The sequence below is a fragment of the Chrysemys picta genome, chromosome 11 (assembly GCF_011386835.1).
Source record: "Chrysemys picta bellii isolate R12L10 chromosome 11, ASM1138683v2, whole genome shotgun sequence".
Lineage (NCBI taxonomy): Eukaryota > Metazoa > Chordata > Testudines > Emydidae > Chrysemys > Chrysemys picta.
The window spans coordinates 70,671,674-70,691,055 of NC_088801.1; the positions used below are offsets into that span (position 1 = coordinate 70,671,674).

The 19,382-nt window shown below is 41.7% G+C and overlaps 1 protein-coding gene across 12 annotated transcripts in view; it reads right to left on the reverse strand.

Annotated features, from left to right (window-relative positions):
* The window catches only part of HDAC4 (histone deacetylase 4), a 438,771-nt gene that overhangs the window by 57,775 nt on the left and 361,614 nt on the right, over positions 1–19,382 (reverse strand). For all 12 annotated transcript variants that reach the window (XM_005299905.3, XM_005299903.3, XM_008163408.3 and 9 more), the window contains 2 exons: positions 14,578–14,698; positions 3,299–3,345 (listed from right to left, as the gene is read on the reverse strand). In XM_005299905.3, coding sequence (XP_005299962.1) covers positions 3,299–3,345; positions 14,578–14,698 — 168 coding nt within the window. The remainder of the gene's footprint in view (positions 1–3,298; positions 3,346–14,577; positions 14,699–19,382) is intronic.

Sequence of the window (19,382 nt, forward strand, 5' to 3'; positions counted from 1 at the left end):
AGATTTTTGAAGCCCAGAGTTCTGAGCATAGTCCAGTACCTGAGCGGGATACAGGAAAGGGGGGTAACCCCGTAATCTGAATTTACTCTAAACTATTAAAACCTATTAAAACTAGTAAAATTACTAATCTATAGGTTATTTAAGAAGTAATAAAATTATTTACAACTGTTTATTTAGAATGACATCAGAGATGAGGACACTGAAGAATTAAACCTTTCATCCTCAGACTAATGGACCAATGGAGGAAGAAGATTCCAGAACTGCATCTTCAATGAAAACTCTATGCCACCACATCTTTCTTTTTGAACGAGGGGGCTATTATCTCATGCATCTCTGCAGATCACAACTGCAGTAGCAACACATAATGAAAGAGGCAGTCAAGTCAAGGCCCACATCATTTGGGGTTGCATGGCTCTAAACTAACTCCTTAAACCCCACTTGGAAACAAATCAACAGCCCCTGTCCAGTACGGACCACCAGTGTAATGTGCTCTCTGCGTGGAAAACACCTTTTAAGAAGTTGGACACATTTTTCTGCACTAGGGTAAGTTCCTTGGTGGGCTCATTGTGTAGCCTCATGTATGGTCACTGCAGTAGCCTAACCTCAAGATGACAAAGGCACAAAACCACACCCAAAGGGAAGATTTATCCAAGCACTCTTGGCCATTACCTGGGCATTCTGGAGCAACGAGGAATATAACACAACCCCCAAATTGTGAACCTACATTACAAATACTGGGCGCACTTCCTTAAACAAGGCTACTGCCATTTCTTCTCCCGAAGTTTCTGCCACCATTATCACAGTCTTGCGTGGGCTGAATCTCAGACAACTAGTTCTCATTCAAACCCTGATCTGAGCCAGTTACTCAATTGTCCCGGCGAGGTCAGAAAAGAGAGAGACAGAGCTTGGTGTCATCACCACACTAAAGGCTGTGTAATGCATTCCTCCATACACACCTTCCTAACAGCCTCAGGAAAGGAAGAATGACAGAGGCCTCGGGGCAGTCAAGCAATTGTCCGATATTGTCCACTTGATCTTCATCTATCACCAGAAAGACACTAACCAGAGCAGTTTCAGACCCAAGCCTGAAACCAGACTGACTCGGGTACAGAGAACCTGAGGCCTATACCACACTTGCCTTACTACAGCCTCCTCAATTATCTTTTCTCACAAACAGCAGAAATGACATCGGTTGATATTTCACTAGATTCTTCATGTCTGTCCATGTCAACAGATGATTTCTGAACAGAGGCCTTATGAGTGCTGCCTCACTGAGCCATACTAGCCAATACTGAAGCATAGAAGCTTTAGCATTGTTGCGGTGAGACTGTTCTACAACTGTAGTGGCAGACAATAAAGTCTGGATCCAAGCTATTTTATTTTTTTAAAAAATCAAAACCAAAAAAACTTACATGACAATGCTGGGTGGAGGGCAAATCCCACACTTCTATGTAATCAGGGGTTCTCAAACTGTGGGTCGTGGCCCCTCTGGGGGGGGTCACAAGGTTATTATGTGAGGGGTCATAAGCAGTCAGCCTCCACCCCCAAACCCCACTTTGCCTCCAGCATTTATAATAGTGTTAAATATTTTAAAATATTTTAACTTATAAGGGGAGTTGCACTCAAAGGTTTGATGTGTGAAAGGGGTCACCAATATAAAAGTTTGAGAACCACTGATCTAAAGTGAATTCAAACTGGAGAAAAGGTGAACATATTTTTCTGTATTAAGAAAGGAAGTGGCAAAACTACCCAAACAATAGGCTAATTATCTCAGAAAGGGATTTGTTTAAGGCACATTTTTAGGAAAAATCTTAGATGTCAGCTTGATGTTGATAGATAACTATTAAAGCAAATATATGTATCTTGGGCAATCTCTACACGCTATAGTACTATCAGTATGTCTGGAATAGTAAACAGGTATGTAAAGATACACTGAGAAAACTGGCATCAGGATGTTAACTATATGAGTACAAATACTGCACACATTATCCACAGAACAATTTTTTTGTTTTTGTTTTTTTGTTTCAGAACTTAATTCCTTCTGTGTTCAGCCCAGTTGCTGTCTCTGCTAGTTACCATTCATTTTCCATTTGCAAATGATAATTTTTGCTTTGAATGGCATGCCTGGCTGCAGGGCAGAGTAAATCCAAACCTTTTCAAGTGTAGCCAAAAATTTGCCATGAATTAGGAGACTGCAGTATATTTACAATACAAAATAAAGTATCTCTAGGAGTGCTTGATGGTGGTGATGATGGTATGAATAAATGCAGATTATTTTTTTTGACAGGATAATTTTCAAAGGAGCAATTTTGCAAAGACTCAGGAAGAAAACAATTTTGTTTCATTTCCATAACAGAATCCAGACCTCCAGATTCAACCTCACGAGCTATAATTATGTATAAGAACTACCAATGTGAGGTTTCAAACACAATGCCTTTTCTTTTCTTTTCTTCCAGATTATTTTCTGTATTGTCACTCTATGCAAAATCTTTATAGCAAAAATATTGACTTGAAAGAACTCCAGGCTTTAGAGTTTCATCTCACTGTATCTATCTGTTAACATTATGGGAGCAGGAAAAAAATCCCTTTATTCATATGCAGTTTTGATTGCTGAAAACTGATGTTTAGCTGTTCATGATAGATGGAAATTTTAGTCACCTCTTTCATAATTCAGACATGATTGTCCTAGACTCCATACTGAAGGATGCCAGATGCTGAAAACTACAATTCTCTTCTGCAGTGCAACTTGCAAAACATTTCACTCCAGAACAGTCATGTAGCCCAAAAAGAAATACAAAAAACTACTGCTTATAGCAACATCCCAGATATTATCCTTCAACCACCATTGTTTTAATAAAATATTTTCCACCTGTAGCATTATGTAGGCAGCTCTGAAGCACAAACAAGACACATGAAGCCACCTACACAGTCTGAGTGACATAGAACGTACATCTTTCTTTCTCTATATCTGCAGCACATTGTTGATAGTTATTTTAAAATGTCATAATCTAAGCCATTAAACATCATTGATTGGGAAATGAGGTTTCTCTGCTAAACAGCCAGAGACAAAGCATGCATAATAGATTTCAGTGCTCAAAATAGTTAATACTCTCACACTGCTTTTGAAGCAACACATGTGAGGCTGTCACTGCAATCCCACACCCCAGAAGGACCCTGTTTATGGGTAACATCTGGTAGTAATTATCCGCTCAGTAGAAAACAAAGGCAACAATTTTTGTTACCATTGGGACTCAGAGAACAAGCAGGGCATTATTTACTCATTAAAGAAAATACTTACTCCAACACCACCACATGGGAGCCTGACAAACATTGATGTTATAGAACCTGTGGAAAAAATGAGAGCAGTAAGTTATCAAAAAGGCAGAGTTCACAGGTTTGGCAGATGATTTTTATGGTAATACTGAAACCTTTTCTAACACAGTAACATGCTTTGGTTTTATTACTCTGTGTTGAAAGGGACACAAAAAAAGATAATATTTCAACATGTGCATATATACAGAATATACAATCGTATAAACTATACACACCTGTATGTACAGTTCCTAGATTTCAACCAATCACAGTGAATATAAATAATGAGTCTGCTGAAGTCTTGTTCATAGAAATAAAATTGATAGCAATAGTAGTGACTGCTAATAGTAACTCCTGAACATGTCTGCTGAGACTAAAGTGTAATGGGGTCCTACTAATTTAAACTAAAGGGGGAAATTAAAGCATGAAAAACCTAATTATTAGCTGACTGCACTTGTCCATTCAGGACTCCATAATACGAAAATTAGTCAATATAGTACTAGAGATTTTTGGACTGTATTAGACACTTTCATACAGTGCTATGAAAAGAGACAAATACCATAAAATAAATAATTAGCCAGCAGAGAACATGAATTGCTTAAGACTGAAAGAGGGAAACCACTTTAAGAGGTTCCAGAAAAATAGAAAAAAGATGCTGGGAAGACATTGTGAACTTATGAGAATGGCAATGTTATTTTCTCTGCCCATACATCAGCGATAATATTCTTTGTGCCTCAGAATAGCACATCGTGGTGGAATGTAATCTCGATAGCTGTCATATGCACAATTCTTGGACAAAAAATTCTGAACAGAGAACATCTGTATTACAATTCATGACTATTATATATACAGTGTGTATGGTTATATCTATATACACACGCATATACAAACATGTCAGGAAGAAAACATGTATATAAATGGAAATGTTTTCACCAGATTGGGTTCTTGTGATTCTAGTTGGTCTATATTGAAATAATAAAATGGAGGAAGTTTCCTTAAAATGCAAACAAACTCCTTTGTAGATCATGAAATAACAGTGATGGAAAGCACACTTGAGAGACTGAGAACCATGCTGGAGTGAAATGTATCTCAGACACAGCTACGTAAGTTTTCCCCTTCAGCTGAAAGTGAGGTTAATACATCCACAAGATTCATTGTTTGAGGAGATCCATATGGAAGTACTCACAGAGCCCTGCCTGAGACCTCCGGCCACATCTTCAACTGGTAATCCACCTATTATTTAATATTAATCGTTCTGACAACATTTTATGTTTTCAGTGCATAGATTTAAAGTAGCCTTATTCACTTACATTTAAACGCTGTTCTGCAGGTTCTATAGCAGTAAGCTATCAGATAACAGAGGTGCCTATATATTTCATCCAAAACTTTCAAGGGTGGTAGAAACACCTAAGCAAGTTTACATATCCTGCCAGGAAAGCCACCAACTTGTCACAGCTAACCATGAACTTCAGACACCATCGGATAAATTATATTTCTAACATAATAAAAATACTCAAATTTTATTCAAATGTCAGTGATGGATTTAAATAGGTTCAATTGGTTTCTCCCATGTTAACAGAGGATTGCAAAGTCTTTTAAAATTTGTTTGAAAGATTCAAAGATGATACAAGTATAAAGCAGTTTAAAAGTACAGTGAATTAGTACTGGATTTCTACAACATTTGAAAGAACCTGCTTATAATGCTGAGAAATTTGAGATGCAGACTTCCTGGTTTCTTTGAATAAATGCTGCTAGAATAAATGACATCACAGCCATCAAGAACATAAATGAAAATTCATTCCATGTAAGACCCTTGTTTTCTCTCTCTCTCAGCTTTCTAAATGGCTCCCTTTGGGCTGAAATTCCCAACTCTCAGACCAATTTCAGGAGGAAAGTTCAAACAAAATCAGTTGATCCATGTTAATAGTGCGAATGGTTGTATACACATCTCTATCTCTATTAACAAAAGTAAAGATTCTCTGCATGCCAGTAATTCAAACACAGGTTTGTTTTTAAGCTTCAAACTTGCTGTGGGTTTAGTCCTTTGATACATTTTAAAAAACTTGGGTCATAAATTAAGAAAGCACAATAAGCAGAAATGGGCTTGCTTTCAGGAATATTCATCTACTTATAACTTCTCAAACTGTTTTTTTCAAACACATCAAAGACAGCTGTTCTCATTGTGGACTAGATCTAGCGCAAAAGTAAACTCTAAACCAATGCTGGGTTGTTAAAGACAGTCTCACCCTCCCCATCCCTGCTCCAAAAAGGTGGCTATCTACATGGGTCTTCTGGAAATGTCCCCATTCCAAAGTCATGTCCCAGTTATGCTTATGAAACCTGCAGTTATCTCCCCGCTACAACCCAACCCCACGCATCCCTGGCTGCCAGGTCCTCAATTTAATTTCTCTCTGCAGGATGACTGGCAGCCACATTGTGCTGTGATGATGTGCCCTTTTCCTTTGTGTCTGTGTTATTGCTACACAGAATAATAAATGCTGGCAGCTACATGTACAATGCATGACAAAACCATGACAACAGCAGGAGCTGCACACTAGGAGAGGCCAACCAGGCAGTGTGGGCAGATGGTGATAACATATGCAGTTAAGGTCAAAGATAGCCACATGGCTTGGGACTGAGCCGCACATTCATGGCACTGCATAACTCTGGGCTAAGTGAACAGGGAAAATAAGCTATCTGGCAAGGTGGGAATTCTCTTGTAAGCTCAGTTAAGCCTCTAAACTACTGGTGAGCCCCTTCCAATGGAGGTCCCAGGGGCCCTCCCATGGGTGCTGCATATTCCAGCAGGGCATTTAAAATGGCTCCCTAGCGAGTTGTGGTACATAGCTAGAGTACACAGTGCAGCACCACATGGGCTCCAACATGTTATCCATGAATATTATTCTTACAATCAATTCTCTTTCCATCAGAAACATTTCTCCCTATCCAGCTCATCTCTCATTCACTCTTTCTCCGTTTGCTCAACAGGAGATTACGGATTTGCTTTAATGAAAGGTTTAAGAGTTGTATTTTTCTTGTTGTTAGCCAAGAGACGCCTAGTGTCATTGGAGCCTAAGATGGTTCCATGGGTAGAAATCCCATGTCGCTGCACTCTTCAGCTTGGGGTTCTTTGTTTTATGGGGGCTCCTCTGACTTATGTGGCTTTGGAAAAAAGATGGGCAGATAAATGTCCTGGCCCATACGAAACTGGGAGACCACTTTGGGCAAAAAGGCCGGGTGTGGACGCAGTTGGACGTTGTCCTTGTAAAAGACCATATAGGGCAGTTCTGAGGTAAGTACCCGAATCTCAGAGACCCTACGGGCCGAAGTATGCATGCCCAAGGACTGGAGGGTGGCATGGGAGTCTTTAAGGCCGTGGTCAGCTCCAAGAAGAGCCCTGCTCCCTCGAATGGGAGATTGTGGAGGGTAGTCTACATCTTCTGGGATAGCCCAGAGGACCGTAACCAGGAGCTGCGCGTCACGGCCACCGCAGAGGCAAGCACTCCGGCCGCCGAGTCTGTACCATCCCAGACCATCTGGAGGGCGTCTCTCGCCACCTCTTTACCCTCTTCCACCAAGGTGGCAAATTCCTGGGCTCAGTTCTGTGGAAGGCCCTCCTTGAACTTGCTGACGGAGTCCCACAAGTTGAAGTTGTACCTGCCTAGCAGGGTCTGATCGTGAGACACCCAAAATTGCAGGCTGTCCGTTGAATAAATTTTTCTGCCAAATAAGTCCAGTCTCTGGGCATCTTTATTTTTGGATGTGCCATTGGCCTGTCCCTGCCTGTCCCTTTTGTTGACAGCAGACACTACCAGAGACCCTGCTGGAGGGTAGGTGTACTGATAGTCAAATCCCTTTGCCAGACCATAATATTTCTTTTCAGCTTTCTTGGAGGCAGGCAGAATGGAAGAGGGGGTCTGCCACACAGACTTGGCACTTTTCAGGACCCCTGGTTGGACAGGCAATGTGATCCAGGTCTGACTGGAGGCATGACATTGAAGAGGTCATCAGACTCCTCCACTAGCTCCTTGACCTCCAAGTTAAGGTTATCAGTACCCTTTTGAGCAGTGCCTGGTGCTCTTTGAAGTAGCTGGGGAGGGCTGCTCGCTTGCGAGGGGTCTGCCACTGCCTCGTCCGGAGATGATGAAGATGGCTGTACCGCGGGGGAGGCTTTCCCTTGCCTGTCTGGGGATGGCTCCTTGGGCATCGGGACCCGCTGCACCGTACCTGCATCGGACTCAGCACTGTGCTTCGATGCCGGAGTTGGCTGCGCCGGAGGCAGTTTGTCCGATGCAGCCTGAGAGGAATGGTGGGAATACCGGACTGGCATGATGGGTACATCCCAGGGGCTTCAGTACTGCCACTAGGTGGGCCACTGCCCCTGCTGCCAGCACTGCTGGGGCCGTGCCGATCTCGCGGGCCATCAGCGATTCGCCTCTCCTAGGTGAAGGGCTGAACACTCCCTCTGACTCAGACCAGTGCCCTTCCGGCGACCACGGTGGAGCCGTAGATGCCTGAGTCTGTTGGCTGACCCTTGTCGGCGACTCGTAAGGAAGGGATGAGGAATGGTGCCAGCCCGAAGAGCAGTACTGGGGAGTCGGAGACTGGTGCTGCGACCGGGAGTGATCCTGCACCAAGGGGGATTGACACTGGGGGGACTGCCTAGGTGATGGGGGTCTGCACCACGGTGATCTCTGGCAGGAGGCATGGCAGTACTGTGGGTACAGGGAATGGCATCGTGACTTGGGTGACCCGGGTCCTGGGTCTTCTAACCAGAGACCAAAGCTGCGGCGCCGGGATCCTAGGCCGTAGTGAGAGGGATTGACGCCTGCAGTCCGGGGACCGCGGACTCTCCGTTGCTTTAGAGGGAGGTCCCATAACAGGCTTACCCTTAGAGGTCTGGGCCTTAAATGGATCCATTGCCTGGCCTGGTGTCTTCGGTGCCAGTCGGCCTACTTGGTCCTTGGCTGCCAGGGCCACCTCAGGCACAGGTGGCCCTACAAGGGGCTGGGGCCCCCTGCCGCTCCTGAGAGTCGGATCCCTGGCTGGGCTAGGGGGTCTGACCACAGCGGTACCCGCGTGTAGCTCCAGGGCGGGCATGTGGCCTAACACAGGACCTTTGCCTGAAGTCTCCTTGTCCTGCAGCGCCGATGGGCATTTGGGCTTCAGCTGCTTCTTGGGCACTGGCGAGGGGGAACGGTGCCAGGCGGGTTCCGGTGCCGACGCCCAAGTACTAGGTTGAAGTCTGAACGGGTGGGCTCCGAGGCAGGACAAAGCGCAGCCTCCGTGAGGAGGGCCCTCATGCGGAGGTCCCGTTCCTTTTGAGCTCGAGGGCAAAAGTTTTTGCAGATCCTGCGCTTGTCTTTTCTGTGTGATTCCCCCAGGCACTTCAAACAGCTATCGTGGGGTCACTAATGGGCAGCGGCCAGGTACACGATGAACACGGCTTAAAGCCTGGGGAACGGGGCATGCACCACTCCGAAGTCCCAGCTGGGACTCTAACTACTAAAACTATTATCTAACACTTAACTTAATGGTCAAACTAAGCACCTAACTAACTACAAAGGAGACAGAACAATGAATTGAGGGAACTGCTAATGCTCTTTCTGACCAGGGGCGGTAAGAAGGAACTGAGAGGGCGTAGGGTCGGCAGCGCCTGATATACCAACTCATGAGTGCGGCACTCAAGGGGGCACCGGAGCCAACCCTACGGATACCACTAAGGCAAAAGTCTCCAATGACTGTGCACATGGGCGCACACACACCTAGAATGGAATCGACATGAGCAAGCACTCGAAGGAGAACTAGCTTTGTTAAAGGAAAGCAGTATCCTGCTAGAGAATATCTAAACATATTTTGGTTGGTTGGTTTGGACTATAAAACATACCACTTCCATAACATATTGCTGGGGGATAGTCTCTTCAGCCATTCCTTCTATTATTCATTTACTTTCACTCCATCTCCTCCCCTATTACTTCTTTTCACTCTAGCCTTCCTTTCCCCATCTCTTTTCTCTCTCTCCTACTTTACCTGTGACCTTTGGCCTTCCTCTAATTTTCTTATAAGTATTCCCAATATTTTAATCCCATCTCCTCTATTGCTCTGCTTTTCCCTGTCTCCACGAGAGAGACACTATTGTCTCATGGATGTCCTCCCCACCCCTACCACGACCTCCTCCCAAGCATATATGTCTGTAGAATCTCTGTTCTTTTCCAGCAGCTACTTATGTGTCTTTTCAGTTAAATGCTGTGAATGTGACTGATCATACACTTCTAAATTGTGAATATTGAGGAGGGATGTTTTCACGGTTTATATTTAAAAACGGTCATTGTAAATGGTGGAATCTAAAATCTCCCTGGTAGTTTTAAATTTTCAATCAAGTAACATGTACAAGTTGGCAAAATTGTCCAAATTGTCAGAGTAGGAGAGTTTCAGGCCAGAAGGGACCGACAGAACAGAATGGAAGTCAGTAATTGTCAAGCTATCCTCTAAACAGGGTACAATTTTAGAGATGTGACATGTTCTGTGTTTAGGATTATGTGTTTTTGAACTGAAAAAGCAAGGAATTTTTTTAAAACAAGTTTTCCTTTATTCTGATTAGTTTATACATGTGGGCAAAGAGAGACTGTTTCAAAGTCCTGTCTAATTGGTGTTTGCTTTTAACTTATATTTGTGTATTTATTTTTTTCTTTGCCTTAAAATTACTCTGGTGTTTGGAAATTTTGATTCAGAAACTTTCTTCTGAATGCTAAGTACAACACACAGTATTATATGTTTGGTTTTATATGTCTAATTATTTTTATGGTATGATTGCAGGATATATCACTAGCTTTGCTAAACCAGGGCCACTGTTTCCTCTTTTTCATTATGTGGAAATCCTGTAGCCACAACCAGGATTTCTATATAAAGATAAAGGGTAGTATGTGTCCCTGTGTGAACTTCAGGTGTTAGGATTTTCAGTAATAAGAAGTACTACTGCTGCAGGTCATTGTGGGGTGGTAGATTAGTCTCTCCTTGGTACTGTGGCAAAATCGAAAGGTTTAATATTCCTGACCACTATTTTTCTATAGATTGCAATTTTCTATGGATTGCAGCTGGCGGGGGCAGCTATAAACCTAAGTGCAGGTAAAGGGATATATGCAAGTATCAAGTACACAATGAAGAATAGAAAGGATAGATTTCTGGAAGATAACTCAAAGATTGCTGAATATTAATAAAACATTTATAGTGGCCTACTTTGGGGGCCCTCTAATATCAGTGTCAAAGATAATTGATTCAAATCAAAACTATTTACATCAAATATAATCAATATTTAAAATCAGCAAGCAGGAAACTCTGATTTAAATCATCAATTTTAATTCTTGTTCTACATTTGTACTTTTTTAGTTACTTTCCTAAAGAAAGATAGATTCTCACTGGTCGGTATAATTTGGTACTAATTTGCTAACCAGAAAGATATAGTATATCTATACACATTTATTTAAACAATTATATAACTTAATATACATTTATTTGGGGTCTTGATTTTTTTTTTTTACACTTTTTGTTAGAGAAAGGTGAATGACATTTCTTAATTACTAGATAATGATTATCTGGTTGAAATAAAAAAAATAATTTTTTGATTTTTTTTAAAAAAAGGACTGATTTTTATGTACCCTGATTTGTGTTGATAAAATACTTGATATCTATCAGGAATCTTAAGATGGCATCATGTTTCTGAACAGTCAAAATCTGTAAGTGTGCCCATCGTGAAAACAGACATTTAAGTAAAACATTTAAAACTATTTATTTTCACAACATCAAACTTAAAGAAAAAGCAAACAGTGTCCCTAGAGGGATTTTACACTGAGTGACTCGCAAGACAATTTTCCAACAGGGAAATGATAAATGCGGGGACATGATGAAAGTACAGAAAATAGTGAAAAGTAGATTGGGAGTTTTTGTTCTCCCTGGCTTGTACCAGAAGAACAAGACGATATTTAATGAAACCGAAAGGTGCCAAATACGAAACTTCAAAGGAGACACTTTTTTTTTTGCATAATTTGACCATGGAGCTCATTGCTACAGGAGATCATCGAGGCCAAGAATGTAGCAAGATTTAAAGAGAGAATTTTATAATATTTATAATAATGAATTGACAATGTATAAATGTGATGTTTATAATATAATACCTAAAGAGGATTTGGTATTTACATGCATAACAAGAATATCCAGTTATTATAACCTGTATGAAAAAAGTAGATTGGAAAGGATATTAAACCTCATGCCCCAATGTTTAAGACAATCTCTAATTATTAAGGATTAGAATGAGACCTTTATGGGAGTAGATTAACCCACATCTACCTACTGTGCAGTTTTTTCCATCTTCCTCTGAAGCCGCTGGTGCTGGCCACTGTGAGAGACAGGATACTGGACTAGATGGACCATGACTCTGATCTGTTCTGGTAATTCTTATATTCCTATGACTCATAAATGCTTGGATTACATCACAAGGAATCCAGACCTCAAGGCATATGGGTGAGGCATAGGCAGCAGTCCTTAGCTTTTGTACTACTCCACGTATCAGATACACCTTTGGAATATCACTATTCCAAGTAATTTGCACCACCCACAGCTACACACAGGTTTTTGGTTTCATTTAAAAAATGTGGCAGTCATGATCTGGTGGGGGAGAAGATGTACATGTTTATTTGGACTGGTAAATATTGTGTCTAACACAGAGCAAGAGTTTTATATTGTCAAAGACATGATGTTTGACTTTCTTTACAGAGTGCATGTTAATGGTGATGCCACTAACACTGCTCAGATTTCTCTGGATTTTGAAGAGGTGGTAACGGTCTCAAACTCAGCAATAACAACAGTGCTGATTAGATTTTTAAACACCTGCTGTATAGTTTTCCTCTTTGGGGTTTTTACATATCTACTGAACTTGTAGCCTTTCCAGTTCTCTTACTGTGAGTATTAGCTCCACTGAAGGCAATCAGGTTAATCCCCTTTTCACGCCATTGAAACTGAAATCAGTCCCTGCTACGGTTTTCTCAAACTGCAGATTCCAGGGCCATGTCTCTTACTCTTGACTCCCAGATGAGAACTTTCAACACTATTATTTAAACCTATCACCTGATGCTGGTAACAGGCACTTGAAAATTACAAAAGAAGAGAAGGTGTCTGCATGAGTATACTCTGGTAAGACATTCATCTAAATGTGGGCTGGTCTACACTGGGGGGGGGGAAATCGATCCAAGATACGCAACTTCAGCTACGCGAATAGCATAGCTGAAGTTGAAGTATCTTGGATCGAATTACCTGGGGTCCACACGGCGCGGGATCGACGGCCGCGGCTCCCCCGTTGACTGCACTACCGCCGCTCACTCTGGTGGAGTTCCGGAGTCGATGGTGAGCACGTTCAGGGATTGATATATCGCGTCTTAACAATATATTGATCCCGGATAAATCGATTGCTACCCGCCGATACGGCGGGTAGTGAAGACATACCCTGTGACTTGGGTGATAGTGGTACAGTTTTTTTCTGAGCAGCAATCCCTAGTTTGTACAGTAGGAAAAAAGGAAAGTCTACAATCCATGACTAACAGATACTTCCCTACTCAAGAAGACTCCAATCTTCAAAGGGAAAAAATAACCTCAGAGGATCCACTATATAACTACAATGAATGCTTTGCCACTCAGCCGATAATACCTGGAAAACAGCCTAGCAACAAGCAGTTACTCTGCAGATCTTCCTTTTCCCACCCAGCTCCAAGGAACTAGCTTGGTGAAATGAGCACTCTAACAGGGTTGCGTAGTTTTAGTATGATACATATCACATATAACACACACGAAATTCATCCACTTGACAACAATGAAGCATGGGACCATCAGAAAAAGATGAACATGGGACTGGATGGGTTAGGGGACTGGTAAGAGGATACATAATCTTTCTCTTTTAGATCAGTGGTTCTCAACCAGGGGTACTCAGAGGTCTTCTGGGGGTACATCAACTCATCTAGATATTTGCCTAGTTTTACAACAGGCTACGGAAAAAGCACTAGTGAAGTCAGTACAAACTAAAATTTCATACAGACAATGACTTGTTTATACTGCTTTATATACTATACACTGAAATGTAAGCACCATATTTATATTCCAATTGATTTATTTTATAATTATATGGTAAAAATGAGAAAGCAAGCCGTTTTTCAGTAATAGTGTGCTGTGACACTTTTGCATTTTTATGTCTGATTTTGTAAGCAAGTAGTTTCTAAGTGAGGTGAAACTTGGGGGTACACAAGACAAATCAGACTCCTGAAAGGGGGACAGTAGTCTGGAACGGTTGAAAGCCACTGTTTTAGATCACCATTTCAAATCTGCCTGTGGTAGGTAGGTAATGGCATAAAGTGGTCACTATCTGACAGCTGTTTGACGGTTTAAATCCAGTTCTTGGGGGACAGGACCAGCATCACAAATCCTACACACCAGCTGGTATCCTGTGACAAGCACAGCAGAGTGTCCAAGGGTAAAATGGGTATGGAAACTGAACTACCTTCTCCTCCTCGGTGGCAGTCCCTCTAGGTCTTTGACACTTTAAATAGAGGAAATAAAAGGTATTTCTACATTGCAAAAAAACAAAAACAAAAACCAACCACAGCAGTGAGTCTCAGGAGCCTGGGTCAACTGACTAGGGCTCGAGCTATGGGGCTAAAAGTAGCAGAGTAGACATCCCCGCTCAGTCTAGAGTCTGGACTCAAACTCAGTGAGGGAGAAGGGTCTTGGACTCCCACCCAAGTAGGAACATCCACACTGCTACTTGTAGCCCTGAAGCGGTGGCCAAAGTCAGCTGACCCAGGCTCAGAGACTCACTGCCATGTTTTTTTCCCCAGCGTTGATGTACCCTAGAAGAAAGAGGAAACCAAACGTTCTATCACCTGTCCCATTGAAGCGCAGCAGAGATGACTTGTGGCATTCAGAATGGTGTACACTCAGTAACTGCCAGGGTCAGTGTTATGGCTAACTAAGCAACAGAGAGTCCTGTGGCACCTTTAAGACTAACACATGTATTGGAGCATAAGCTTTCGTCGGATGCATCCGATGAAGTGGGCATTCACCCATGAAAGCTTATGCTCCAATATATCTGTTAGTCTTAAAGGTGCCTCTGTTGCTTTTTACAGATCCAGACTAACATGGCTACCCCTCTGATACACGGCTAAGTTACTTTATGAATGTAGGACCAAAGAGGTAGTGAAGCATGCCCATGACCCCCTTCTGTACCTAGAAGTTTCTTGCTGTCCAGTTTCTGTCTGTTCAAAGGGTTTGTGCCATACAGCAGCGTGTGTGCCTCCGAGTGAACTGTCTGTAGCTCTTCTAGAGTTGCTTTTCTTCCACGAATACACTGCAGGGGGAAAGGAAAGAAGTGGTAAAATTATATTTACTACAATTCCTAGTTTGTCTTTTTATTTCCCTTTGGCAAAAAGGAAATACTGTTGGAAGTTATACTGCACTAAGGGTTTGTTTTATTTAAATTACAGGTTAAATAAATTTTTTTGCTGACAAATTTTTATTAAACTATTATGCAAAAATTCTTATTTTGTTCACTCACAAAGGTATATTTTTAGTCATGAGAAGGATTTCAGCTTAATCCCATTAACCAAAAGATTTTATATGTAAAATATCCTTTTGGACTTTTTAAAAGATACATGCTCCAAAACCTTTGCTGACTTGCACAGCAGCTATTCTCATACTGATGTGTCAGGATTTAGTGGCATAAATCATTTCCATGAATAAGAGTCAGCCACAGAAGCTGTTCACTGATGGAAGAACAGTATTCCAAACATGCACAAAGAAACCCCACCACAACTAATAATAGCTGAACGGCAAAGACTTTGGGGCTTCTCTTCGGAGAAACAACTAAGGGTTAATCAAAATCTTTTTGCTCTAAAAACTGGGCTGAAGATCATGCAAGGTCAAACTTGAGATTCCAACCTGATTTAGGGTATGCCAGAAAAAAACAGAACAATGTTTCTCCTCCCTGCTCTGATTTACAGCTGGAAACAGCAAGTGTAGATGAACACAGAGGATGAAATCCTGGCTTCAGTGTAATCAATGGCAAAACTCCCATTGACTTCAATGGGGCCAGGATTTCACCCAGAAGGTTTTACAACTTGGACCTTTTCCCAAATCTCAAAACAAGCTCAGTCTGCATTCCGGGCAAGCCTTAACATTTAACTCATCTTCGCTCGGGTCTAATTGCTACGGCTGAAATTCACCTCTGTGCTGTGGGCCAGCAGAAGGCCTGTGCAACAATGAAGTGCTATTTTGAGGTGTTGAGTGGGACTTAAGCAGTGAGGAGACTTTGGCCTGATCCCCGACATAAGAGTGAACTTCACCCAACATGAAATGGCATTTGGATTCTCTCCCATGCTAGGGAAAAGGCAGTAACTTTCTGGAGTTCAGGAAGTGACAGACTTTCCATTTTAAGTGGGGGTTTGTAACTTTTTCTAAAATGTCAAAGGAAATACACAGCTTGGACAACAAGACGTTCTGTTTGGTGATGTGGAAACGAGAATTTTTGGGGGCTAAGTGTGCTGCAAAAGTTGCTTTGTTTATGAAACATATGAGTGTAAAAACATAGGTGTTTTAGGTAGTTCAGAATTTATCCTAATGTGCTTGGGGAATTTTTGGTCACAGTGTCTCTAAAATTCCTGTATCGGTGTGCTCTGTCCACAGCATGTGGAGGTCCCAGGAGCACCAGAAACTGCCATGGAATATCTTTAATTTTGCATGAGGGCAGTCATCAGGACTACCGAAACTGGAAGGATGTGGTTCACATCTCATTCAGAGCACAGCAATACTTCCAACAATTCAGCACCTGTTCTAGTGCAGAAGTCTCACCACTGGCTATGGGCTCAATATCTTGGGCAACTACAATGTCTGATATTCCAGAGAGGAGTGCACTATCTAGAGAGCCACAATGACACCTGTTAAACCATACACAGGCAGCAGCATCTTTCAGACAACATTGTAGGGCATAATGCTAGGTACACAAACCAAGCTAATCAGAGGGGATTTTGCCTCCAAACTTTGGTGCAACCTGTATTCACGTGTTTAAAGATGTATTTGCACAGGAAGTAGTTTTATAAAGTCCTTAAGCCTTAAACCAAGAAAACAAAGCATGGCAGGAAGCTTCTCTCACTCTCGTGATTTGGGTCACCTGTCCAGTTAAGTTCCTCTTTTATTTGTATTTTCTTTAAACTCTACAGGTAAGATTTTCTGAGGGTAAATGCTGATGCAAAATACACAGTCATGTTACAAAGTAGCTGCAAAAACACTAGCCCCAATGAGTTTGAAAATAACCTCCAAGAAAAAATTCTTTACCCTCTTTTGTGCCTTCCCGTCCCGCTCATGATAAATCTGTTTCAATTATTCCTTTATCCTTTCTCTCTTTCATGTTTTCCCTCTGCCCAGATGCCATTCTTGTTCTCTAGACAGATGAACTGACTTGTGCTCAACTGCTGCTTTTTTTAGATTTTCTGGAATAATACATTGTTACTTGTATTATCTGGCTATGCACAAACAGAGGAGAATGGTAGCAGTTCTCCAAATCATCATCAGGTAAACAGCTACATCTCTGCTGATTTCAAAGGAGAACTACCATTAACACCAGTGGAGGCCTTGACCCTACATGTGTAATACAAAGTAAAGTGAAGCTCTGAGGTGTGCTTGTCTCCCCAAAGTCTGTGCCCAGTGGGAGGCTAGAAACACCACTCTCCACTCTAAATAATATCCTAGTCTTTTTAGGTACTGTAAATTTCATATTGTTCAAACCTTTTTTCTGTATTTCTAGTAAGACATATTTTATTCTTCTCAGGAAACACGCAGTTCTACATAGACTTTGGGAGACAAACACACCTCAGAGCTTCACTTTACAACCAAAACATCCTTTTAATGTACAGTTTTTGTTTTTAATAAGAATATAACGTGCCTAGGCGGAGCTTTCTCCTTCCAATGTCAGGGATGAAAAATTAAGCCAAATTCTAGGATACTCCTGCCAATTCCTTCTGGACCATTCAAGTTCCCTGACATAAGACCTACAGATGAAGCTTGATATCTGCAATAGTTTGCCGTGTACCCCAGCCTTGTGGGGAAGAGAAAAGGGTTATTTAGAGTCAGTGCAAACAAGGGACAGGTAGACTCCAACATGCCAGTACAAGTCAGTCAAACCTGACAATTCTTCCTCCCCAGTCACCTTTTATAGATACTTTGCATCCTGCATTCCAATATTGCCTAAATACAAAACAATATATTGTATCCATAGTCTTAACTGCATACCAATGTATAACCCTTTACAGAGCTAGAACCCACAGGAGAGTTTTAAGAAGAGATGAAGAGGGAGGATGCGACTCAGGGGCTTGGAAGTTTCAGAGAGATGACTCAGTGGGTCAGTACGAGTTAATGAGTGACCCCAATTAGAGTGGCTCAGAGGGGAGGAAAAGAGGAACTGCCAAGATTAGGAATGAAGTGAGTGGGTGGCAAGGAGACAGATGAGCCAGAGGAGGGAAAGGGGGGAGTGGAGCAGCAAGTCCGGGCACCATTTTGAAGATAAGGAAGGCGGCTGTGAGACGGGTTTGGAAATAACTAGGAAAGCAGTGGAGAAGGAGGAGCAGGAAGACAATTAGAATCTGGAAGCCAGTGGAGCCACGGCATTCTGGGCACCCTGAAGTTTACTGACTAGAGATTGAGGAAGATCATAAGAAAGGACATTGTAAAAGGAAAGACAGGATGTGATTAACACACGGTTAAGGCTTTCAGTAGAGGCAGGGTCAAGATGAGGTTGAAGGCTACCAATGTTCAGAAGATAATTACAGACCAGGGAAATGTGGGAGGAAAAATGTTGAGTGTCAAACATAACTCCCATATTTCCGCCCTTGGGAGCAGTATGAAGGGCCAAATTAAAGCGGGTAACAGTTGTTTAAGCTTTACAGATCAAAGCACTTTATTGCCACGTGGAGAATGTCTGCGATACAGAGGTAGGAGATGAGGCAATTAATATTGCATGGTTTAAGCATTGCTTGTAAAAAACGGACCTAAATGACAATAGGTTGTTTGTCTTGTGTATATTTTTCAAAAAAGAGAATAATCCCAAAGTTCAATTCAATTTGACTTTGCAGACACAAAACAGTCTCAACTCTTTCTTGTTCTCTATATAAAGATGCAAGCACTAGAAGTTTAGCTAATGACAATGCTGCCCCCAAGTGGTTAACCTTCCTTACTGCTCAGAAATTATTTCTAACCAGACTAGCTATGTAATATGCAGTTTCCTCAGGATAAACCAATGTTATAGGAATTTAGTTACATCTGTGTGCCTTCGTTAGTCTCCTCTGGGTCTCCACAGCAGAGCTGGGCAACTAAATTGATACTAACCATACTGATTCTCTGATCTGCGGGACCATAAACCCCATTAAAACCCCATTAAAACCCCTTCTTTTGCAGGACCTCAATCTTAGCTAGACCATCAAATTCACCACAATATTAAAAGGGAAAAAAATGCCACAGAAGCCCTGGAAATATCAAATTAAGGATAGAGTTTAACCAATAACTCCTGTTATTACAGCTTGGGGTTAAAATACAAATCTTAATTTACAATAGCAATGGATATTGAACTGCAAGAGTCAATGCTAGATAGGTATTTCACTATAGTGAGAGTAATACCAGAAAATTATATGACTAACTCCTACTGCAAATATTGCAATAACTATTGGCCAGACATACACTATGAAGTTCTATGAATTCTGTGATTGTAACAGTCACTGTAATGCAATGAAATTGGACAGCCCGAAAAGTATTCACAGCAGATACAAACAAACAAATAGAAACAGTCATGTATGAATGGGTTAAACATAAGACACATTTGGCAGAACCCAGCCTACAGTCAGATCCATGAAAATCTAAGAACAGAATCTGGTACAAGTTTGTGTGCCCATGTGGCAATCAGAGATCCAAGTTGCAAATTCAATATGCTGGTCTTTAAAAGCAGAACATTAGAGTCCCTTAAAATGCACACACATGAAATCCTACAG